At 33.8% G+C, this 26342-nt stretch overlaps 1 protein-coding gene across 2 annotated transcripts in view; it reads right to left on the bottom strand.

Moving 5' to 3' along the window:
• Positions 1-26342, bottom strand: part of STRN3 (striatin 3) — a 96189-nt gene that overhangs the window by 39269 nt on the left and 30578 nt on the right. For both annotated transcript variants that reach the window (XM_081146122.1, XM_081146121.1), the window contains exons 2-7: positions 21062-21165; positions 20554-20627; positions 16772-16853; positions 14507-14680; positions 7736-7862; positions 6348-6489 (exon numbers count right to left, since the gene is read on the bottom strand). In XM_081146122.1, the coding sequence (XP_081002248.1) occupies positions 6348-6489; positions 7736-7862; positions 14507-14680; positions 16772-16853; positions 20554-20627; positions 21062-21165 (703 nt within the window). The remainder of the gene's footprint in view (positions 1-6347; positions 6490-7735; positions 7863-14506; positions 14681-16771; positions 16854-20553; positions 20628-21061; positions 21166-26342) is intronic.

The raw sequence follows: 26342 nt of genomic DNA, 5'->3' as shown, positions 1-26342 counted from the left end.
TCAAGGCTGAAATCATATCATGCATCTTCTCTGACCACAATGGTATAAAACTAGAAATCAATCACAAGAAAAAAACCAAAAACACAAAAAGCATAGAGGCTAAATAACATTACTTAACAACGAATGGGTTAACAAGGAGATCAAGGAAGAAATCAAAAGATATTTTGAAATAGCTCTGGCTGGTGTGCCTCCACAGTTAAGACGTCGGCTCTCGCACCAATAGGTCATGGATTCAATTCCATGGATTCAATTCAATAAAGGGGACGTACCTGGGTTGCAGGTTCAATCCCCAGCCCCAGCGGGGCTTGTGCGAGAGGCAACCAATCAATGCGTCTTTCTCACATCAATATTTTTTTCTTTTTCTCTCTTGTCTCTCTCCCTCCTTTCCACTCTTTCTGAAAAGCAATGGAGAAAATATCCTCAGGAGAGGATTAACAACAAAAAGATATTTGAAACGAAAATGAGAACACAAATACCCAAGTTCTATGAGACACAGTGAAAGCAGTCCTAAGAGGGAAATTCATAGCATTACAAGGCTACCTCAAAAAAAACCCCCCAAAATCCGAAATAATGTAACTTTACACTTAAAGGAACTAGAAAAAGAACAAAGCCCAAAATGAGAAGAAAATAATAAGGTCAGAGCAGAAATAAGCAAAATAGTCTTAAAAAACAATACAAAAGAGATCAATGAAACCAAAAGCTGGTTCTTTGAAAAGATAAACAAGAATGACAAACCTTTAACCAGGCTCATCAAAAAAAAAAAAAAAAAGAAAAAAAAAAAGGGGACCCAAATAAAATTAGAAATGAAAGAGAAATAACTGACATCAAAGAAATACAAAGGATTGTAAGAAAATATTACAAACAACTGTATGTCAATGAATTGGACAATCTGAAAGAAATGGGACAAATTCCTAGAAATATACAATCCTCCATACTGAATCAGGAAGAATCAGAAAACCTGAATAGACAGAATATCCAGAAATCAGTTGTACTTTTATACACCAATAAACTATCAGAAAGAGAAACTAAGAAAACAATCCCATTTACAATTGCATTTAAAAAACAAACCTAGAAATAATATTTCTTTTATTAGTCAGAGGGATTTGACTTTAAGTAACAGAAACTCACCTACATACAATTAAATAAAGTGTAACTTGTTAAAAGAATCTGCTGTATTTGAAGGAAGACGTGAGCAAGCAAGTTTCAGGAGCAACAAGCATCAGGGAAACTCTAGGATTTAACTACCATTTTCAGCTGCCTTTCTTGCCACCATTACATTGCTTTTCTCCTGATTCTGTTTTGTTGACATTTGGTTCAGTCTTGGGAGAAATCTGTGTCCTGGCAATGATTATAACTAGGAATAAATTTAACCAAGGAAGTAAAAGACCTGTACTCAAGAAACTGTAAGACACTAAAGAAACTAAAAACATACAAATAAGTGGAAGCACATACCATGTTCATGAATAGGTAGAATTAACATCATTAAAATGTTCATACTACCCAAAACAATCTACACAATCAACACAATTCCTATCAAGATACCAATGGAGTATTTCACAACACTGGAACAAATATTACAATAATTTATATGCAAGCACAAAAGACCCCGAATAGCCATAGCAATCTTGAGAAAGAACAAAGTTGGAAGAATCATGTTACCTGATATAAAACTGTATTACAAGGTCATAGCAATCAAAATGGCATGGTACTGGCATAAAAACAGACATATAGATCAATGAAACACAATAGAGATCCCAGAAATAAACCCACACCTTTATTGCCAATTACTATTTGACAAAGGAGGCAAAAAAATACAATGGGCTAAAGATAATCTATTCAATAAGTGGTGTTGGAAAAATTGGACAGATGCATGCATCCATGCAAAAAAACCCCCCAAAAACTGCAACTAGACTACCTTCTTACACTATACCCCCCCAAAAATCAAAATGGATTAAAGACTTAAATGTTAGACTCAAAACCATAAAAATCCTAGAAAAAAAACATAGGCAGCAAAATCTGATATTTCTCATAGCAATATTTTTTTCCTGATATATCTCCCCAGGCAAGGGAAACAAGAAAAAATAAATAAATGGGCCTACATTAAACACAGCAAAGGAAACCATCAACAAAATGAAAAGACAACCCACTGAATGGGAGAACATATTCACCAATGATACATCTGATAAGAGGTTAATATCCAAAATTTATAAAGAACTTATATAACTCTACACCAAAACAACAAGCAATCCAATTAAAAAATGGGCAAAGGACCTGAATAGACACTTCTCCAAAGAGGGTATATAAATGGCCAAAAGACATATGAAAAGATGCTCAACATTATTAGTCATCAGAGAAATGCAAATTAAAACCACAATGAGGTATCACCTCACACCTGTCAGAATGGCTATCATCAATAAATCAACAAACAAGTGTTGGTGAAGATGTGGAGAAAAGAGAACCCTTGTGCACTGTTGGTGGGAATGCAGATTGGTACAGCCACTGTGGAAAGTAGTTAACTCAAAAAGTTTAAAATGGAATTGCCCTAATGGCCCAGTAATTTCACTTTTGGGAATACATCTGAAAAAACCCAAAACACTAATTCAAAAGAATATATTCGCCCCTATGTTCATTGCACAACTATTTACAATAGCCAAGATTTGGAAGCAGCCCAAGTGCCCATCAGTTGATGAGTGTATAAAAAGCTGTGGTACATTTACACAACGGAATACTACTCGGCCATAAAAAAAGAGGAAATCTTACCTTTTGTGACAGCATGGATGGATCTGGAGAGTACTATGCTAATTAAAATAAGTGTCAGAGAAAGGCAAGTACCATATGATTTCACTTATATGTCAAATCTAATGAACAAAATAAACTAACAAAATAGAAAAAGACTCAGAGATACGGAGAATAGAGTGGCAGCTGTCAGATAGGAGTCGGGTTGAGGAGCTGGGTGAAAAGGTGAAGAGATTAAGAAAAAAAAATTGCAGACACAGACAACAATACAGTGATTACCAGAGGGAAAGGGGAGTGGGGTGGAGGGAGGTAAGAGGGTTAAGGGTGTTTAAGTAGTGATAAAAGGACTTAACTTGGGGTGGTGAACACATAATACAATATATAGATGACGCATTGTAGAACTGTATAGCTGAAACCTATATAATTTTATTAACCAATGCCACTGCAATAAATTCAATTAAAAAAAATAACTAAATGCAACGTTAAGTATTAGTTGCATTTATAGTCCTATATCTTTTGAGAGACCATAGTTTAATAGTGTAGAAGAAAACTAAACGTCCTTAAAATGTCTAGTCTTCATGAGAGACAGAGCAAAATTAGAAGTGCTCTCTAATATTTTTGATTATAAGAAGAGCTAAAAACCACTAAAATTAAACTCAGACTACTTAACATAGATGACAAAACAAGCATTATTTAAAAGCTTTCCAAAAAGCAATGGTTCATAGGATAAAAGGGTTCAAAACTAGAGCTATCTGAGCAGATTGATAGTATCAAAATAAAAAATAACATAGAGCCCTAGCCAGTTTGGCTCAGTGGTTGGAGCATCAGCCCACAGACTGAAGGGTCTCGAGTTTGATTCTGGTCAAACGCACGTACTTTGGTACTTTGGTTGAGGCTCAATCCCTGGCCTCGGTCAGGGCACATGTAGGAGGCAACCAATCAATGTGTCTCTCTCACATCTATGTTTCTCTCTCTCTCCTTTCCTCTCTCTCTGAAAAGCAATGGGAAAAATATCCTTGCGTAAGGATTAAAAATAAATAACATAGATTACCCGCAGTAGGTAAGTATGGGATATATTTTATTTGGACAGAGTATTTTTAATGAAATTATCTGTGCCCTTTACCCAAAACCTTAATCTTGAAAATGACCAACTTCCATTTATAAGTAAATTTAAATTTTAAGTAAATGAATTAAATATCAGGGAGAGTTTGTACATCTATACTCCTTGTTTTGGAAAAACTGAATACAACACTTATTGAGTAGAAATGATAAACTCAGAAACAATGCATAGATCCTATGACAGTTTTCAGTTCTTAAGGAAACGACTTGAATCATTTTGTCCTAAAAAAGTCTTTTTCCTTATCAAGAACTTAAAAATGCTTTAAAGATGTTTCAGTATCTTCTAGAAGGAAGAGACTATGTCAGTTATTTCCATTTACACAGATTCAGGTCACTCTCAAATATTACTAGTAAAAGTAAATATATTGACAGTTGTCATCCACTAATTAGGTCCTCTCGACTCTTTGCTCTATAGTCAAAATTCTCTGGACAGAACAACCAATCAATTGCATATGATACGGTACTTTTATTAAAGAAATAATGCTATTTTATACAAATTAAAACTCCTGAAAATTTTGTATATTCTTTTGACTGACATTTAAACTTCCAGAAGTTTTAGGCAAAAGAAACAGGAATGGATATGTGTCAAGATTTAGCTATACATATGTTCAAAAACTGCTTTGATTATTTTTTTAAATGAAAATAATCTACGTGTACATCAGCAGAGCCCTCGTTAAATAAATAAAGGAATATAATGTCAGAATACTAGGCAGCTATTACAAAAATGGTGCTGCAGAAGAACGATGCGTTAAGTGAAAAATGTGGGCTATAAATCGGCACACAGCAAAATCCTTTGTTAAATACACATATATTTATACATAAATGTTAACCATGGTTCTCTCTACATAGTAGCATTATAGGTAATTTTTAATTTTCTTCTTCACATGTAGTTGTGGCTTCTAACCTTCTAAAACATACATAAATTTAAAAATAATTATATGTTTATAGAAGTTAAATATACTTGCATAATTATAAAATAAACCAGAAAAACATAAATAGTTAGAAATTATTGGAAAAAAAGGTATTTCTAACACTGAATGGGTTGCACAAAGAAGGTAAAAGAAAACACTAGATACTTTTACTGTTTCTCCCGAGCACAGCTCATTCTTAAGAGTAAACTTCTAGCCCTGCCCAGTGTGGCTCAGTTGATTGAGTATTGTCCCATGCACCAAAAGGTCGCTGGTTTGATTCCCAGTGAGGGCACATGCCAGGGCTCTGGACTCAATCCCCAGTAGGGGGTATGCAGGAGGTGGCCAACAGATTTCTCTCTCTCCCCCTCTTCCTTCCTCTCTCTCTAAAATCAATAAAAACGTTTTAAAATAGTAATAAATTTCTAGGATATAGTCATTTTAAAATAAGTACAAAAATGTATATTCCAGTCTAGAAATTATTTGTGGAGTTTTTTCATATTTTCAATGAATGTGCCTCTTCTCTTTCCACTTAAGAAGCGAAGGTCTGAAAACAATACTCGAGGATTACAAATAATGGGAAAGCTGGTAACAAAATTCAGATCTTTTAAGTACTAGATTTGTATTAAGATACTCAATAAATCTATTACTTCAGTTTTGTCTCTCCTGCTATTAGCAATATTCAGTTTCAACACATAAATAATGCATTTTGAAACTCCAAGTGTGTTTCCTATCACCACACAAGTGTTTAAAAATCCAGTGATAATTCCTTTCTAGTAACTAAGCAAATTTTGATTTTCACGTGAAATATGTTAAGGTATTTAGTAGCCTTCCCTAATAAAGCCCTGTAAACACAATTTGAATTCTACCTATGAGATAATATGCTAACACTGAAAGATGATTAAATGAACATATTTAATAGGAACAACATACTGGACCTCAGCTATCATCGTAAAATATTTTTTACTTTTATTTTACTTGCTAATGGGGTTTTTAAACCTACATAAACAAAACTGGGTTTTCTCCCTTTTAGTTATAACTAAGTTATTATGAGCATTATGTATCACTTGCAAAGGCTAGGCCCTGATATTTTCACACTGAATATTATATGTAATAAAGTTTAATACTTAACTTGTTCAATATAGAGATATAATTCAAGATTAGTAGCTGTATTACTTCCTAGCAGTAAGTCAGATAACACCATATAGGCATACTGAAAGAGTTAAGTCTTCCTGAAACCTATACATTACCAAATTAATTAATGGGAATTTTAAAAACTGTATATAAACGCTTACTTTTTAAAATCTGCTTAGAGAAAACAAAATGGATTTCTAAATTGACTAAATGTTTCAAATTTAAATCAAAACAAATTTCCAAATCAAAATCCACCAAAAGCCATATATGAAACAGTTCAGTCACCCAAACTAAATAAACTAGTGCAAATTATTCAATACCACTTCCTCTTGCTTTCAGTGTAACTGCCACCGTACATTCAGATACACACATTCCACATATAATACTTAATAATAATATATCTTTAAGGGTTAGAATTTCTCCCACCCTCATAATTCTTTATCACCTTACCCCATTCTGTGCCATCCCCCGAACTCCGTGCTTCTCCAGCTCCTTCACCATCTTCAGCAGTCACTAAAAAATCAAATTCTTTCAGTGCTTCCTCAGTATCAGGATCATCAGTTAGGTCAGCAGCTAAACCTTCATTACCTATCTGTAAATAAAACATAAGCCAAGAATTACTTTTATCCTAAATTTTAAAGGGGTCCTTTATGTTTTCACACAATTATCTTTACATTTGCACTCCCATTTTTAAAGTACTTAGGTACAAAATTTTAGATTTTCCATGTAGTTCACCAATCCCAAAGTACACTCTAGATAAATGGTTTTCAACAGTGCTGTGTGAAGACCAGTGTAAAATGTGATGACAAGTAATGTGGTAGTAAGAATGATAAGAGTGTTAATGACCGAGTATAGTTAACCTCTTTAATTATAATATATTCAGTCCCCCTTTTAAAGACCTAGTCACTCAATTACACTGAAATTTATGCTGACTTGACCTCACTCACTTTGAACTACATATGTAGTCTATAACTTACAGATATGGCACAGCTAATAAGAATATTAACTAATGAAGTCACAATAGCTGTGGTAATCATAACAGTGTTTTACCTTCCAGAACAAAAACAAACAAACAAAACAAAACAAAAAAGGGTAATTCACAAATGCATCACCCAAACGATTTTTGCTTCTATAGCTAACCCACATCACCACTAAAATAGATAAACCTGTTTCTCAGGTTATAAGCAAAAGTAAATTATTAATCCTTGCCAAAGAACAAGAATGTCAATACATACATTTATGATACATAGTTTACTCCCTCACACAGGATGGGAGTATCCCTATAGAAGCTTCAGTTAACTTATCACCTGTTTACTATACATCAAGAGAAAGACTACAGTAATGACTCTTAATTGTGGCAGAAGTGGAAAGGGTGTTGCTTTTTTAAAAAATGTTTCAAACCATTGGATTAGTCCTATAAATACAAACCACTGGATTAGTCCTATAAATACAAACCCTTTCTGGCAATTTAGTGAATGATCCAGCAAATAATTGCTACTATATGTGGGTAAGTCAGGAAGAACTGATATAAAACTGTTTTTTGATCTCACATACTTTTTTTAAAATTGGTGTTTAGAGAGAGGAAGGGGAAGAGAAACTTGGATTTTGTATGTGTCCAGACGGTATCTATGTGTGAAACCTGCAACCTTGGCATATCCGGATGACGCTCTAACCAACTGAGCTACCTAGCCAGGGCTGATATATAAAACTTTCAAGTGATGTGATAAAATATTTAATGATCACTCCCAATTTAACTTAAGACATCTCAAAAATTTCTATTTGAAATTCATGAGTATATATATATTTTAGCTAATAAGAATAGAAAATCAAGTCCCTACTTTGTGTTTATTCATCCGATGTTTGTCTTTTCCTTCTGGGATGCCTTCAATCATGTCATTTTCCTCTTCTTCATCACTGTCATCAGCATTTTCTAAGAAATTGAATGTCTCAAGAACATCACCAGGCCTGTAAAAGGGGAAAAGGATGAATCCAAATATTCCAATGGTTACTTCTAATACTTCTTTCAGGTTTCTATTTTAAAACAGTACTTGAAGGTAATATAGAGATTCAAATGACAACCTATTTATAATGTACTGTCTAAATATTTTACCAAGAAAAGAATTCTAAAAGATTATTTATGATAAAGTAAAAGTGACCATTCCCTATGGACTGAGTTTCTGCAATGTTTATTGTCCAAAGTATTTTAAGTAATTACTTTATCAAAATAAAATCCTGTATTATTACTCAAATGTATTATTATTTCTCAAAATACAGCCATCATAAGCAAGTAACTTTAATTTAGCATTTCTTATAACTCTACAACCTGTTACAGCTTGGCCCAAATGTTAATTTATCAGGCTGCCCAGAGGTAAAGTTACGGTAAATCAGTTGTAGAACATTCCAATCCATTTCACAGATTTTCTTACCTAGAAAACAGGATCCTTAACATACTAAAGATAGCTACCTGAACTTCGCCAAGTCACTTAAACCTTTTGGCTTCAACTTCTTTACAGGTCGGAGAAAAAAATGTGGGAGTTGAACTAGATGATCTCAGATATCCTTATCAACACTAAGAGTGCATGGTAACAAAAAATATATATACAAAACTTACAGTTTTCTTCCTCCCTGATTGGTTCTATAAGTCCAAATTAAGGACATAATACAATTCAGACTATTATTTTTAACAGCACTTTAACATGGCATAGGGTTTTAATAGGACTATTACACTCTACCTAAATCTGGCACATTGTTTAAGGACATGTATAAATATTGAATGCAAAAAGAGATTGTGCTTCCAAATGCAAGTCAGTAAAAACAAACACAAACCTACCACAATAATAAAACACACTTTTCAGCTCAGTACTTATAATATCTTTAATATCTGAGGATTAAATGAAAGGCAAAAAAAATATTTGACGACAAAAAATAGAAAATAGAATATAAAGTAGTAAGTCCTCACTTAACATTGTTGACAGGTTCTGCCACTTTAAGGAAATCAAAGTAGGAAACCAATTTTATCAAAGGCTAACTGACATAAATAAGAGTTAATTGAAACAATGATGGAGGGGGAATGGAGTGGACGGGGTCAGTGGGAGGAAAAGGGGGTATCTGTAATATTTTAACAATTTTTAAAAAAAAGAAACAACAATGAAGGGAACATTATTTGAGGACTTGCTATAATAAATTTAAGATATGAGAATTTGTTCTGAACTTTGATAAATTAAGTGCTACTATCCGATAGAAACTTCTGTCTCTAAAGTAAAAACTCTTATTTTAGATTTTAAAATTATATTTGATTACAGCAATACATGTGTATGGCTTTAATAAAAGATAGAATTGATGAGTTAGACTTCCCCAAATTAAAAACTTGCTCTCTGAAAGAGAATTTAAAGACAAGCTGATAGACTGGGAGAAAATATTTGCAAATCACATATTTGATGAAGAACTTTTGTCCAGAATATACAAAGAACACTCAAATCTCAACCATAACAAATAATAAAAACGATGAAATTATTCAAATATACACTATCAAAAGATACAAGGATGGCATAAACAGATACTGGACATCATTGCTCTCTGGGAAAATAAAAATTAAAGCAAGCATGGACTGTGAAGGGCCTAAGACTTGACTCTACTTGCATGCTAACATGCTGTTTCTTTTGAGATGTTTCTTTTTCCTGTTTATGATGATGGACTTTGTATGGATCTTTTTCCAGTAATTTTATAGTGCACTTGGGGGGAATCCTTTCAATCCAGAAAAAAAAAAAAAATCCTTGGAAAGACAGTCTGTAAATATTCTAGAAATTTTTCTTTTATTACTACCTTAGCAATCTTGTAAATACCATTTTACCTTTCTTCCCTTCTGAAACTCCTAGTCAGATGCTGGCTCTCCTGCACTGATCTTTGAATTTTCCTAGCTTTTCAGTCCTACATCCTCTTTTCCCTTTTCTGGGAAAGTCCCTCAACCTTATCTTCCAAGTTTTACAAATAAATTATTTCTATCACACTTTTTAGTTTCTATTAGCTCTTTTTTGATCTCTGACTTTTAAAATAAGCTGCGGCTCAATGGCTGGAGAGTCAGCCAGTGCACCAAAGAGTCCACAGGTTCAATTCCTGGTCAAGGGCACATACCCGGGTTACAGGTTTAATCCTGGGCCTGATCCCAGCCTGTTTCTTTGGGACACACCTGGGGGGTAACCAATTGATGCTTCTCTCTCTCTCCCCCTTCCTACTCTATGTAAAATCAATGGAAAAACATCCTCGGGCGAGAATTAACAACAAAAACATCCTATTTACTTTGTAGATGTATCATCTTATCTTCACTTAGTCCTCTCAAAGATTAATTACGGTTTCGAAAGTCTTCTGCTCCCTCTTTTCTCTGAGTTCCTTTTTTTTTTTTTTTTGGCTCCTCTGATTACGAATTTTCACATTCAAGTCTTTCATTAAGTGTTCACATTTAAGAGTGAGGCACTAAAAAGATAACAGACATGTGTACATGAATAAGGCTTGTCAAGCAGCTGGCTTTACTTTTCCACGACAGAGGCCTAACCATTTCACTGGCAGATAGAAATTGTCAGTCTCAGTAGGTCTCTTCTATTAATCTGATCAATTTCAGTATCCCCCTGTCTGGAACAGATGTAAGACCATCTGCCAACACATCAGATGTCAAATAACAGAAGAAAACGGGGGATCTCCCAGATCAGTTGGAGATTTTCATATAATCCTGTTTTCAGTACAGTAACTGGCCCCTAGACTTGCTTGATTTCTTAAGAAATCAGAAATCACTGGTTCAACTTCACCAGAAAATATACCACCATTCTTTGGGATTAGGGAAGGGTGTTCAAATGGCTGCACAGGATAAAAGAGTGATCTGAGATTCTAATTGCATCTTAGACCAATTTTCTACTCATAGCCCTCTTTGGTTTAAAGACCCCAGATATACCTGAGATGTCTAATTCCTTAGCCTCTGGAACTTTTCTAGCATTTTGGGATCTGAACTGACTTGCTCCTTTTCTTCTTCCTATTGCTCCTAACTGCATTTAGATTTAAGCTCAGTTCACATTCCTCCATTTTCTTTCCAGCTTCAAAAACTATTAAATTCTCCCTATCTAATGTACAGTACCTTCATTCTTTCTATATATTCAATTTTTTGTCATGTGTCAATGCATCTTAAAAAGCCTTTTACTGTCATTTTAGCTGAGGTTCCAAAAGCCACATAAGTAAACTGTGCCTTTAATCTACCATGCTTAAGTAAAGTCTCCGTATATGGTACATTATATTTTTATAATTTTTTTGGTTAACTATTTATTTACTACCCTCTGTCATTCCAAAAAAGCAATAAACAGAAATAAAAAATTAATATATCCAGATGAAGGAAAAATAAAATGAAATCAAGGGTAACGTTGCTAAGTTTAATAAAAGGCTAAAAGAGAGTACATTTTCTAAGGCAGGGGCATGACAGAGGGAAAGGGGACCCCACAAATTTGGTAAGATTCCAAAATGAATAAAAAGAGAAAGGAGAGAAACTACTAGAGCTTTATAGGTAAATCAGATCAATGACTAAAAAGCAAAACAGGTTTTTCCCAGTTACAAAATCTAAGACAACTCTCCCCCCAAGGAATCTCATAAAGTGAATACTTTGTGATATGATACACTATGCACCCACAACATTCCCCTACAATAAACCAAAAAATACAAGTGACATTTACTCACCAGAATCTAGTAAACCAGCAATTTTTAACCACTGTGCCACAAGAATTTTTAAAACATGCAATACCTGACTATTTAGTCAGGGGCACTGACCTCTTTTCCCTTAGATTGTGAAATAAAGAAATAACAACAGCCAACACAACAGCTGTTTGGTTGAATGAATCAAAATTATACCTATTTTTTTGTCAGACTGGCAAAAATATATTTTTTGGTGTTCCAGAGAATTTTAGTAATTAGTTTATGTGCGCCATGAGATAAAAAAGATTGAAAATCGCTTTAGTAAACATTACTCTTTGTGGGGCTACCTTTCAAATGGATACACAATATTCAATCATAGCAAACAATTACCATGTGCCAGACATTGTTCTACATGCTGACACATTAATTCATTTCTTCCTCACATCAACCCTATCATCACCCTTTCACAAATGAGGAAACTGAAGCAAAGGTAAAGCACCTTGCTCAAAGTCACAGCTAGTAAATGGCGAAGTCAGAATTCAAACTCAGTCTGCCTGTCTTCAGAATTCACATTCTAAGCCGTCATGCATACTGCCTCTAAAAATATAACTTAAAATTTACCATTCCTCCTCTACCGTTGAACTGCTTCTAATTTTTTTTACTATTATACATAAAAATGAGATAAATATCTTTTGCTGAAATCTCCATGAAAGTGTCAGATCACTTCTTATTTCTTGGGGTTTTCAAAGGCCCTGATATAACTGAGTCATACACACCTCTACCAGTGCAGATTCAGAATATATAAGTATATTCATTAAAAAGGAAATCAGCCTTAATTAAAAACAACTATTATCTAAATGTCTGTGGCTGAATGAAGAAAATGTAATGTGTGTATGTGTGTATACACATACATATACACACACACACATACAGAAGAACATTAATTAGCCATAAAAAACTATAAAAATCTTGTCATATGCTACCACACTGATGAACCTTCAGGACATTATGCTAAGTGAAATAAGCAAGTCAGTCACATAAGGACAAATACTGCATAATTATACTTAATGAGGTATTGAAAGTAGTCACTCATAGAAACAGAAAGTTGAACAGTGAAGGAAATAGGGAGTTGCCATTCAATGGGTATAATGTCTTACTCATTCAAGATAAAGTTCTAGAGATGTGCTCTACTACCTTGTACTTATAGTTAACAATACTGCACTATACACGTGAAAAATTTGTTAATAGGACAGATCTCATGTTATGTGTTTTTTGCCACAATAGAAAAAAAAGCTTATTAAAGTCCTAATCTTGCAAAGGCAAGAAGCTTTATAAGATAAAGTGTGTTGTGTATCTTTAATTCATATTCATATATGGTACAGTAAATTGCATTACTCTAAAATATAAGTCCTATGAACTACTAGCTTGGTTAGCTAGTAACTTTAGTTAAAAATTCATAATACTTTTTCTCTTCCTCTTATACTACAAAAACACTCTGCTTCCTGAAACCCAGAGTAAAGAAAGTAAGGACTCTATTAGATGCTAAATTGCTTTTATTAGAGATCTTATTTCTCAGAAATAAAAAGCCTAAACAAAAGGCTTATGTTAACTTGAAAGTTATAGAACATGTTTTAAATAATTGTACATCAGGAAATATACCTTAGATATGAAATAATGCTAGTTTATAAATTGTACATATTAATTTCTTAAGCTCTAAATGAACTCATTTGATTTTCTCCCCCATTCTCTTTTTCTTTTCTTTGTCCTTACAACCTATGTTATTCAATGTAATATCTAATGGTAATAAATAAATAAAGTTCCAACTGCTTGACTCCTTGCATTTACCAAGTCTGTATTAACCAAAAGTATAACCAGTAGACAGTAAACAAGTACTGACAAGAATGTAGAGAAATCAGAACTCATAAACTTCTTGTGAGAATGTGAAATAATTCAGCCACTTGGAAAAAGCATCTGGAAATTCCTCAAAAAGGTAATCAGAATTACCATATGATTCAGCAATTCCACTCCTAAGTATATATCCAAGACAACTGAAAACATGTCCACGCTTGTACACCAATGTTCAAAGTAGCATTATTCTAAAATGTAGAACCAATCAAAATGCCAAACAACTGGACAATGAATAAATGAACAAAATATAGTATACTCACAATACAGAATATTATTTGGCAATAAAAAGAAATAAATTACTAACATGCTATAACATGAATGACCCTTAAAAATATCATGCTAAATGAAAGAAACCACTCACAAAATAACCATTTATATGAAATGTCCAGAATAGGCAAATCTTTAGAGACTGAAAGTAGATTAGTAAAGTTGCCTAGGGGAGGTGTAGGGGTAAGAAAAATATAGGAGAGTAGGGGTAGTGATAGCTAATGAGTATGGGTTTTCTTTTTAGAGTGATGAAAATTTTCAAAACTTATAGACTGTGGTGATAGCTAACAACTCAGAATATCCCCAAAACCATTAAACTATATACTTTAAATAAAATTTATGGTATATGAGTTATATCTCAATAGAGATATTAAAAGAAAACGAATATTTGGTAGCTTTCTGAACCCAAACAGAATGAAAAGCCTTGTTCCTTTCACACTATAGTCTAACCATTGCTATCCTGGTTAGAGAGTAGCATTATAATTTATTGAAAATACTCTAGCAAAAATTTAAAAAATCAGGATGTTAAAATAACTCTGAACTACATGGCATCACCCTTAAATTTTAATTTTACACCTATTTCAGACCTACTACCATTTTAAAAAGCACCTAAATGGAAAATTTGCCCATGGTACCATTTAGGGGAGAAAAGTCTTTAAATTTGAACTGTATCTGCTTTAAAAATTGTTAACAGTAGTAACAAAAAGCTAAAAAGATTTATAATGCCCATTATATAAGCAATGTTAACCTACAAGTATAGATCATACCTTTTGATTTCTTGTCCTTTTTGCTTAGGAGATTCACCTCCATTCAGGATCTGTTCTAAATTCTTTGTTTCTACTGATCCATTTGGTTCTGAATTGGACAGTCCAAGTAATGACCTTACCCGCTGAGACCGTACATCTAATATTGTATCTGTGTAACCTACTTCCTGAAGATATCTATAAGAGAAAATTAAAAATATTAAACCCCACATATTGTTAACACCAGCAAACTTATTAACTAAAAACTACAAAGGATTTTAGAAAAACCCATAATCCGATAAAACATACTTTTCCTTTGCCTCAATAACTGTCTTCTCTATAGACTAATTCCAGTTTTAAGAGAATAAGGCCAATTACAAACCAAAATTAAAAAGCCAATAGTGCAGCCAACACTAATCAAGGGCCAATTATTGAATCCTAAAAAGCCCTAGAGCCTTAAGAGGCCTTGAGAAGTTGATGTTATTTATATAAAGTCTAGAAAGTGGTAAGGAATGAGTAGAACTAAATCTCAGAATAGTGACATGCTAGTTTTAAACCTGGGTTCTTAGCCAGAGGTAGATGGGCGGGTCACTTCTTCTAGGATCTAATATCTCACTGCATTTCTATTATCCCGTGGTCTTCAAACTTTCTATATATCTAAAACGAGTACTTAATCCAGGTTCCAGGATGACATTGAAAAAGAAGAAAGGGACCAGATTATGGCAAAAATATAGATGATATGCCCGGCCAGCGTGGCTCAGAGGTTTAAATACATTTACAGAAAGGAAAGCAAAAAATTAAGGGAGATCTCACCTGAAAGCCTTCCTATTTTCAGCAAAGCAGAGCCTGAGGTCCTCTAATGACAGTAAGGGAAAATGGGCCAAATGTAGCAAAAGTTTAGAATATCCGCTGAGGGCGATGGGAGGAGGTAACCAGGATTATGGAGAAAGGCTCTTTGCAATGTTTGGACAGGAAACCATGAATATGTAAGGGCATTCATATGATTTTGTAATTTTTCTCCAAGAATTATTCTATTTGCTCACTTAGTTACTTTTCTTATTTATTTTAATGCTCACCTGAGAATATGTTTATTGATTTTAGAGAGAGGAAGGGAGAGAGAAAGAGAAGCATCGATGTAAGAGAGGAACACCGACTGGTTGCCTCCCATACATGCTCTGACTGGGGATGGAACATGAAACCTAGGTAGGTGCCCTGACCGGGAATCAAACCCACAAATCTTTTGGTGTATGGGAAGATGTGCCAACCTACTGAACCACCTGACCAGGGCTCTTCAAGAATTACTTAGAAGTAAAAGCACAACAGACTGAACCAGGGCTGGGGATGTTGCAAGTAGGTATAGTAATTTGACTGCTGGGAGAGGGGTAAGCAGTGGGCAGCAAAAAATCAAAGGGTTCTAGCAAAAGGGTGATGGATAATGATGTCTAAGTTGGGCTTAGGGAAATGAAAACAAAAAACAAGCAGACGAAAATAAAATAAAACCAAACACAGGGAGAGAGGAGCTAAGGAGGAAAATAAAGTAGTCAAGGTCTAAAGATCAAGGTAAAGTCAGAAGGCAAAAACATGGGAATTAAAGTGAGAAGTGGAATTTAAGATAACTGTTGGATCATGGACTACTCCAGAGGTAGGGTAGTTCTAGGTAATAAGGTCAGGGGTCTGAGCACAGTTCACTGGGTTACTTAAGTATAGGTAAAAATGTCTAGAGTTGAGAAGGTTGAACAATAGTAAGTTACCCAAGATATTGGGAGTACACAAGTACCAAAGTTTCAAAACATAAAGGAGAAGAATGAATAGATAAAAGATAGTAAGATTTGCCACAGAAGTACTTCTAATACAACAAAGAATTCAAAGGTCAAAAAGGTTCCTCAAAAATTCAAGTAAAGGTAGGACTTGGTAAATCACTTCTGAAGTTTCAGATAACCAGTTAAATTCTTTCTCTAAACCAGTCTCACTCAAAACCAAATATGTGAATTTTGCAGTGATGAGAAATGGGAGTGTCTACAAGTATGAGTTCTATACTGTTTTTGTTCTGGCCTTCAAGGCATCCAGTTTTTATCACATTCTACCCCGCAAATGAAAAAAACAGCATCATCCTGAGAACACTCAGAGTAAATAAACTTTAAAAAGATCCAAGCATCTAACAAAGCATTTCAAAAGCAATAGGAAAACTATATGCATTGTCCCACTATCATTAATTTTTCACTTGAAAAGTGAATGAATATAGGCACTTCATACCTAGATCCTTAAAACTGAAAATGAGCCATTACTCACTGTCTTAACAGTTGTCTGCCTTGCTTCCACGTTAACTGGCTATTCTGAGGCGCTGTGGGAGCTTCTGTGTCTTTGGTTTCTTCTATAAATGAACAACAACAACAAAAAGACAAGTTTCACGCACATTATTTCAAACTATTGAAAATACTGCCAAAGTTCTCTAAGGGGCAAATTCCCACAAAAATACACCTAAATATTTTATAAAGAACAGAAGAAAATTAATTTTTATTGAGTACTGGCTGTAAATCACACTCATTTCAAATGTGTTTACCCCAATAACCCAAACGCTTAGGTACTACCTTTCTTGTTTTAAAATTAGGAAAAGCCACATGTACATTAACTATAACATAATTTATAGTTCAAAAACCAAAGGCCCAGGCTTTGAAATATGTTATTATTGTAATTACTTTTCTAACTATCAGAATTCTGAGTTGAATACTTTTGAAATTAAAAAGCTTTATTTAATATTTACAGTAGCTATTCAAAAGCAACACAGGCAAGAAATTAGGTATATATAGTAACTTAATTTTGAGTCGGTATCAGTCTATACTAGAGACTTTATATAGTCAATTTCATTTTTAGAACTAAAAGTTGTACTACAGGTAAAAAGTCATTTTTTATTCTCAAGTAACAAAGTATATATATTTTAAAAGTTTAATAAATAGTATAATTTCAGGTCAGTTAAGCTCTGAATAAGTATCCTTAAACTGAAATTCAAAACTACTTATTGGTACTATTTTCCCATAAACTTCCATTATAAAAATAAAGATAAAGCAGAGAGGGCCATTAAAGATCAGCCCTCAATGAACATTGAGAGCTTAGAATGAATCACAGTTGTTAGGCTCCTAGGCTCCTTGGAGTCATGTGAACAAATACTTATTGGTAGTAATTCAAATACTCTCTACAGGTATTACTGCTCTAATCCTAACAATCCCATTATTAATATCTTCTCATTCTTCCCCTGCACAAAGGAATTTCTACAATTTCTAGAAATAATTTTTTTCATTCTAATAGTCCCCCTATTTTTAAATTCTTAATTTTTTAATTTATATCATTTTGGTTATTTTTAAACTGCATATAACACAATCATAGCAGAAAAAAATACATTAAAAAAATACAATTGCCCCAAATCCTATCACAAAAGTTAATACTTAAGACTTTATCATTCCATATTTTCCATATGAAAATACACACAGAAGCTTCTCCCCTCCTTAAAAAAAATGGGCAATACGTATACTGTATTATAAGCTGCCTTTAACATTTAATGTATCTTGAACATTCTCTCTATGGCAATAAATATGGATTAACATCATATAAAAGGATTACCCAAGTATTCCATAGAAAGTATGTACCTATTTAATTTAACTAATCCCCCCTAACGCTGAAGTTAGTTTCCATTATTCACTATTATAAATAATGCTGCTAAGGATATTTCTGAAGTACATGGTAAGCGTACAGGCTCAATGAATTTCTGAACACAACCATGTAACCAGTACCTAAATGAACAAAACATTGTCAGCATCCCGAAAGCTTTCCTTGTGTCCTTTTCCAGTCAATAGATACTCCCAGAAGAGCATCAACACTATCCTAATTCTAAAAACTAGATTAATTTTTAAATTTAATAACATTAAATCAATTATATCAATTTTCAATTTTATGTGAATCAACCATGTTGTCAGCTTTATAGTTTGTTAACTTGTTGCTAAATAGCATTCTGCTATGCTAAAATATGACAATATATTTATGCATTCTAATGCTGAAGAATATTCAAGCTGTTCCTAGTTTTTTGCTACTAAAAATAAAATATAAACATTCTTATACAAGCCTTATGATAAACATAGGTATGCATTTTAGGGAGTGGAACACCTAGGAATCGAATTACTGGGTCACAGGGCATGCTATGTTCCCTTTAGTAACATCAGTAACAAATCAATTTATAATCCCAACATCAGTAGGTCTACAAGTTCTTGTTCCACATCCTTATCAACACTTGACTTTTTCTCTTTTTCATTAGGCATTCTGGTAGGTATTAACTATATTATACTCTGGTTTTAAGCTGTATTTCTTCAGTAACTGATAAAATTGAGCATCATTTCATATGCTTCTTGGTCATTTGTAAATACTACTTTATCAGGTGCCTTTTCACATCTTTTGCCCATTTTTCTATTGTTACAGGTTTTTAAAATCTAAATGTAAAGAAAAAGCTCTTTACATATTTGGGTACTTGGTATTACTGAGATGGGTATAAAAACATGTGTATCTTGTACTTCTGCCAAATCAGTATTTTGCACATTTTCTCTTTTTTACATTTTGCTTTATTTTGGGCATATGAAAGGCAATAGTGATTCACTTAATGTTTATCCCTATCTATACTTTGATGTAAATGATTTTATCCCACTTTGTTTGCATGGTGTTTCTGACGATCCTTTTGTTTGTTTTCCCACTAAACATCCTGAATAGTTTCCTACCTCTGTAAAAACAATCTATTTTATTACTATTGTGTCTTCTATAAAAAAAATGCTTGAATGTTATTTTATTCCTCAATTTGAGGAAGTTTCAATAGTTAAGTTTAAAACAAGTTTAAAAACAAATCTTTTATCTGACTTCAGATGTGGGCCAGAGAGATTTATCTGCTAAATGATTCTGCTTTATACAAACTGTTGCACTGAGACCTGCTAGCCCACTCTGACTCTGGTTCTAGGAACAATGTGGCTGCAACAAGTCTCCTTCCTCATATTTATGCAGACCAAGTTGGGGACAGCCCTTGAGTTCTAGGAAGCAATGACTGATTTTCTGAATACTCTAGCCATATTAGAAAATGGAGAAGACCTAAAAATAAATCAACTGCAGGTTATTTGTGTGAGGTGTTTCTGCCTAGTTCTGAGTACTTAACATCAAACTAAAAACCAATTAACTAAATTTGTAAAATTTACTGTAATACCTAACTAAAAAAAAATCCATACATAAGTTTTACTATAGGAGAAGAAAAATTATATATCTGAAAAGACATCTTTTTCTTGTCTTAGTAACCAACATCTAACAACAGCATACAATTCAATTTGTGCAATCAAAATGTATATGTAAATGGGTTCTAAATATACCTGAGATATTGCTAGTAATATTTCAAATATTGTATCATATAAATCAAAAGATACCTTATTAGACTTTAGACTACTCCATTTGTAATCATATGAAACCCTAAAATTAGCTATTTCCTATATCCAGCCCCCTTCCCTGCGTAACTATCCATCAGATACTACTTTCAGACTCACTTATTCACTATATGTTTAGAGCAAGGAGATAATTTTTTCTTTCTCTTATCCTTATTTGGCTGCCTCTGCAGTTTCCAAATTAAATCAAATTTCCAATTTTTAACAACTAAACTGAGTTAATCACAGCTTCTCCAGACAAAAAGTTTTTAATAATAAAAAATTAAGCTTATATAGGATGGGACAAGAATGGCCTACAGGTAGAGAAAGAGTTATTATTATTTCATTACCATCCACCTCTAATTACTACCAAAAATGTACTCACAATTTTACACAGGTTTCAATACAATGAAAATAGAACAAATAACCTTAAGACTGAGATGTAGACAAAACTACTTACTTTTATTCACTTATTATTTTCCCCAAATTTTAGACAGTAGTACAAGAGTCAATCATTTGATCAACCAATTCTTTCAAAGGAAAATAGGGGGAAAGAGAACATGTCTGTTAAATAAAAATAGCTTAAACCAACTATTCTTGGGGAGGGGGGGCAGACAGAATAATAGAATTTACCTGATTCAAAGGTTGGCATTTTCAAATCACCTTGGTTCAGTTCTGTGCCATATTTTAATTTGTGATATTTTGCCCTGAAAATTTAATAATAAGTTGTTGAAATTTTTTTTTTCCTTTTCTACAAAGTAAAGTAATTACTGGTAGGTTTCTCCAATAACAAATAAAACATGATATGAATGTGTTTCTTTCACACTTTACTTGCAAAGGAAGCTGGAGAAAAAAAATGTATTGCTATAAAAAAAAAAAAAAAAGATAAATTACCCAACTAACATATATACCCAAGTAAAAAAAGAAAATTCCAAAACTTAGATTCTATAACAAAAGATATTTCAATTTAAAGATTTCAACCTCTTTTTCTTTTCTCATACAACAATCAAATCAAAATATCATCTTGTATTTTAGGAAAGGTTTTGTATCTTTCAAAGAACTTTCAAATACCTTGTACAATGATATAAAAGAGAATAATAATGTTCTAATTTATTCATATGATAAAATGAGACACACATACCTTTCTTGTTTTAATGCATACTCTAACATCTTTATTCTTCTTACTAAATCCTTCTTCAAGTTTTCTTGACCTTTTCTTTCTCCTTGCAAAAATGCTATTCGGGCCTAAAAATATAAATGGTCCATTTATTTTCATTTTTTGTTAACTATACAAAGGGAACTGAAAAAACGAAAACAATAAGTGTAAACTCCTGCACTTTTATTCATGACAGCAGGACTTAAAATTCATAGAAGTAGTCAACAAAACTTTGTTAGGTAATACAATCACTTTAAAAATAAAGATAACTACAAACTACCTGCTTATAATCCTTAAAGTCACTAAAACTAATAATTTTACATAATCTTGAATGAAAATTTTATACAAAAAAAATTGTATTTAATACCTAACAAATAAGTCACAAGGAACTAATAATATACTCACAAGTAGAAAAATATTTTCCCCAAAATGAGATATTGTTTCAAAAACTAGTAATAAGTGCCCACTGTCATTAAAATAAGCTCTTCCTTATTATCCTTTTTAAAAAATCATCCACAACTCCCTAACACCTGAGAAGTTAGAGATAGCTACTAACACTTCAGCTACACAACACTCCTAAATACAAGTTTCAAACTAAAAATAAAGGTCCAGGAGGAATGGTAAAAATTCAGAACCTAATACAGATGGGGCAAAAATAGTTTTACAGTTGTTCATATGGAAAATACAATAATTAATAAATAAGAATAAACTCTGTGCTTGGAGTACTCACAACTGTAAACCTGCTTTTGCCCCTGTAGTCGTCTAAGATTCTAAGAAACAAGTAGCATTTATGACTCTCTCAAGTTATGGAGCAAAGGCAAAATATGTCAATTTCATACCTCAATATGTCATTTTCAGGCTCAAGAAATTCAGATTTTTTACTGTGTATTAGTTGGTTTTGTTTTTAATCCTCACCCGAGGATATTTTTTCCACTGCTTTTCAGAGTATGTTGGAGAGAGAGAGATTGGGGGAGAAGAAACATCGATGTGAAAGAGACACAAACACATCGATTGGTTGCCTCCCGTACCTGCCCCAACTGGGGCCAGGGATCGAGCCTGCAACCAAAGTACATGCCCTTGGCTGGAATCGACCCAGGACCCTTTAGTCCTCAGGCCGATGCTCTAACCACTGAGCCAAACCTGCTAGGGCTTGGCTGGGGTTTTTTTTTGTTTTTTTTTAATTTTTTTAATTTTTATTTTTTTTCAAATATATCTTTATTGATTTCAGAGAGAGGAAAGGAGGGAGAGAGAGAGAAACATCAATGATGAGAGAGTCACTGATCGGCTGCCTAGCCCGCAACCCGGGCATGTGCCCTGACCGGGAATCGAACCGCGATCTCCTGGATCCTAGGTCGATGCTCAACCGCTGAGCCACACCCGGCTGGGCATGGTTTTTTTTTTAAAGAAAAAGAAACCATGAGTCACATACTATAGAACTGTATGTGACTCCAATTTCCAGATCTTAGAAGCACTCTACCATTAGCCATGGTGTGGCTCAGTTGGTTGGAGCATCAACTCTACACGGAAAGGTGTTGGGGTCAATTCCCAGTCAGGGTGCAGGTGGGAAGCAACCACTTGATCTTGATCTTGATCTCTCTCTGGCTCTAATATATTAACTATTAAAGTTTGCAAACCTCCTATAACCAATACCAGACAAAACAGACTAACCAAAAAAAGTTACAATACAGCCCTGGCCCATGTGGCTCAGTAGTTGGAGCACTGGCCTGCACACTTAAGGGTTTCGGGTTTGTTTCCCAGTCGAGGGCATGCATGGGGGGGGGGGCACCCAGTCGATGTGTCTCTCTCGCCCTCTCCCCCCTCCCTTCACTCTCTCGGAAAAGCAATGGAAAAAATATCCTCACTCCTTGAGTGAGGACCAAAAAAAAAAAAGGTTACAAGACATAAAGAAAGGTATTACATATTAATAAAAGGTTCAATACAACAAGATTTTAACAATTATAAATATCCATGTACCTAATGCAATAAAAAATTGACAGAATTAGAGAGAGAAATATAGAGTTTCATAATAATAGCTGGAGACTTCAATACCCTACTCTCAATAACAAACAGATGAAGCAGACAGAAGATAAGAAAACAGAGGACTTGAACAATGTAGTAAATCAATTAGATCTAATAGACTTATCAGAACATCCTACCCAACAACAGAATAAACATTCTTCTCAAGTATACATGGTATAGTATCCAAGATAGAAGCCCACAAATTAAATCTTAATAGATTTTAAAAGATACATATCATAAAAAATTATCTCCTCTGACCAAATGGATGAAGTTCAAAATCAGTAACAGAAACAAAACCAAAAAAGTCACAAAAGTGTGGAAATTAAACAATGCACTATTAAACAACGAATGGAACAAAGAAACCACAAGGAAATTAGAGAGGGATGAAAACAAACACAACATACCAAAACTTATGGGACACAGCAAAACAAAGCAGTGCTAAGGGCAAAATGTACAGCTATAAATGCTTACATTAAAAAAAAACATAAGAGAGATCTAAAATCAACCACCTAACTTAACAGCTTAAGAAATCAGAAAAAGAACTTAGCTAGCAGAAGAAAAGAAGTACTGCAGATTAAAGCAGATATAAATGAAATAGAGAACAGAAAAACAGGAGATAATAAAAAGAGTTAACATCAATCCTTCTGAAACATTTCCAAAAACTGAAGAAGGAATACTCCTTAATTCAATGAGGTCAGCATTACCCCAATACCAAAGCCAGTTAGGACACTACAAGAAAACTATAAACCAGTATCCTTTATAAACACTGATGCAAAAATCCTCAACAAAATACTAGTATATAAAATTCAGCAGCATATTACAAAAACTACGCATCGTGACCAAGTGAGATTTATTCCTGGAATGCAAGGATGAGTCAACGTAAGGTAACTGATCAATATAGCACACCACATCAAAAGAATAAAGAAGGAAAAAACACATTTCAAATGATGCAGAAAAAGAATTTGACAAAATTCAACACCCTTTCATGATAAAAGATACTCAACGAACTAGGAATAAAAGGAAACTATCTCAACATAATAAAAACCATATATGAAAAAGCCACAATGAACATCATACTGAATAGTCAAAGACTGAAAGCTTTCCCTCTGAAATCAGAACAGAGCAAAAATGCGTACCCTTCAAGACTCTTATTCAACATAATAAAAGTCATAGCCAGAGCAACGAGGCAAGAAAAGAAATGAAAAGAATCCAAATTAAAAAGGAAGTAAAATTATCTCTGTTCACATATTTTATATGTAGAAAACCCAAGAGTCCATAAAAATCAGTAAGAACTAACAAATTCAGTAAAGTACCAATGATATTGTTATAATAACTTGGTTATTATTCAACAGGAATAGAGGAAAGGGAAGGCTAAATAATATAGGCATGCCATTTATACAGTTTTGCCAAAAAGCTGCATTTAACACTCCAGGTTTGTTCCCCACCAATTTCTGGGGGAAGGTACTGGACAAAGGAAGTTTAGACGCATGACCAGTAAAGGTCTGAGTGGCTGGGAAGGTGCTTGCCTGTCAATCACACCTGGGGAAAAAATTAGTGGCCAGGATGGGCGTGGCCACTGCAAGCCATGAAACCTGAATATATAAACTTCTAAACAAAAACCACACTCTCTTGGCTCCAGGGCTCCAGACTCCTGTGACTCCTGTGACTCCTGTTGCAGGGGCATACTCCCCTGTGCCCACGTCGCTCGTGGCCACGTGGGGCTCCATGCAATGGCCTTTAACTAGCTTGAATGCTAAACTACACCCAGTTGCAACATGGAAGGAAAGCTCTGCATACTCCCCTTGCTTCTAGCTTTATTAAACTCCCAGCTGCACCTCTTTCAGGAATGGCTGAAGGGGAGGGGACTTTGGAACCCAAAGAATACCTTGGTTTTCAAACATTTCTGAACTCGGCCTTCAGGAACGGATTGCTTCATGCAAATAAAATCTTCATCACATTTCATCCTCCCGTGGGGGCTTCTAAAAATTTTTATTTCAGTGGTACCCCAAGAACCTTAACCTCGCTCTCACAAGCAAGAGAGGAATTCAATCCTCTGGTAACACCAGGGTACAGTCGACACTCAAAAACCTACAGCATTTCTATACACTATCAATAAACAATCTTTAAAAAATATGAGACAATTCCATTTACAGTAGCACCAAAAAGAATAAAATACTTAGGAATTAACCAAGGAGGTGAAAGAGACTGGTACAACGAAAACTATAAAACCCTGCTGAAAGAAATTAAAGACAAATAAACAGAAACACATTTCATGTTCATGGATTGGAAGACTTATTAAAATATCAATACTGCCCAAAGTGATCTACACATTCAATGCAATCCCTATCAAAATCCCAATGACATTTCTTGCAGAAATAGAAAAATCCATCCTAAAATTTACATAGAATCTCAAGGACCCCCTAATAGCAAAAACGATCTTGAAAAAGGACAAAATTGGAGGTCTTACACTTTCTGATTTCAAAACATACTATGAAGCAACAATAATCAAAACAGTATGATACTGGCAAAAAGACATATAGACCAACAGAACAGAACAGAGAGATCAGAAATAAACTCTTACATGAATAAACCTTAAGGACATTATGCTATATCAAATGAGGTACACAAAAAGAAATATACCGTATCATTCCACTCTTATGAGGTATCTAGAGTAGTCAAATTGATAGAAACAGAAAGCAGAAGGGTGGTTATTGGGGACAGGGTGGGAGGACAAGGAACAGTTGTTTAATGTTTCAGATTTGTCAGATAAAAATGTTCTGGAGATCTGTTTCACAATACTGTGAATATATTTAAAATACTAACTGTACACCTAAACATTGTTAGGATGACACATGCTTTTTAGCACTTTTAAAAATTATTTTAAAAAGTCTTTTTTTAAAAAGACAAACCAGATGGAAGAAGATATCTGCAAAACATATAGCTGAGAATGGGCTCATAAACATATAATTCCTATCCGCTCCTTAAAATGACACACACCTTTAAAAAAAAAAAAATCCGATGGAAATATTGTAAAAAGGCTTACACTACACGATCACAAGATATCAAAATGAATAATCAAGATATGAAACAGTTCTCAACCTCCACAGTACCCAGAGAAATATAAATAAAAAACACAAAAAAGTAACAAAATACCAGGTTGGCTAAATTTTTAAAAAATCTAACTGTACTATTTGTTGAGGAAGGTATGAATCAACAGACATTCTCATAAACAATTTATAAGACCATA

The sequence above is a fragment of the Miniopterus schreibersii genome (assembly GCF_964146895.1).
Source record: "Miniopterus schreibersii genome assembly, chromosome: 1".
Classification (NCBI taxonomy): domain Eukaryota; kingdom Metazoa; phylum Chordata; class Mammalia; order Chiroptera; family Miniopteridae; genus Miniopterus; species Miniopterus schreibersii.
Note: the sequence above shows the minus strand (reverse complement) of the source record. Positions and strands in the feature narration are given on the sequence as shown.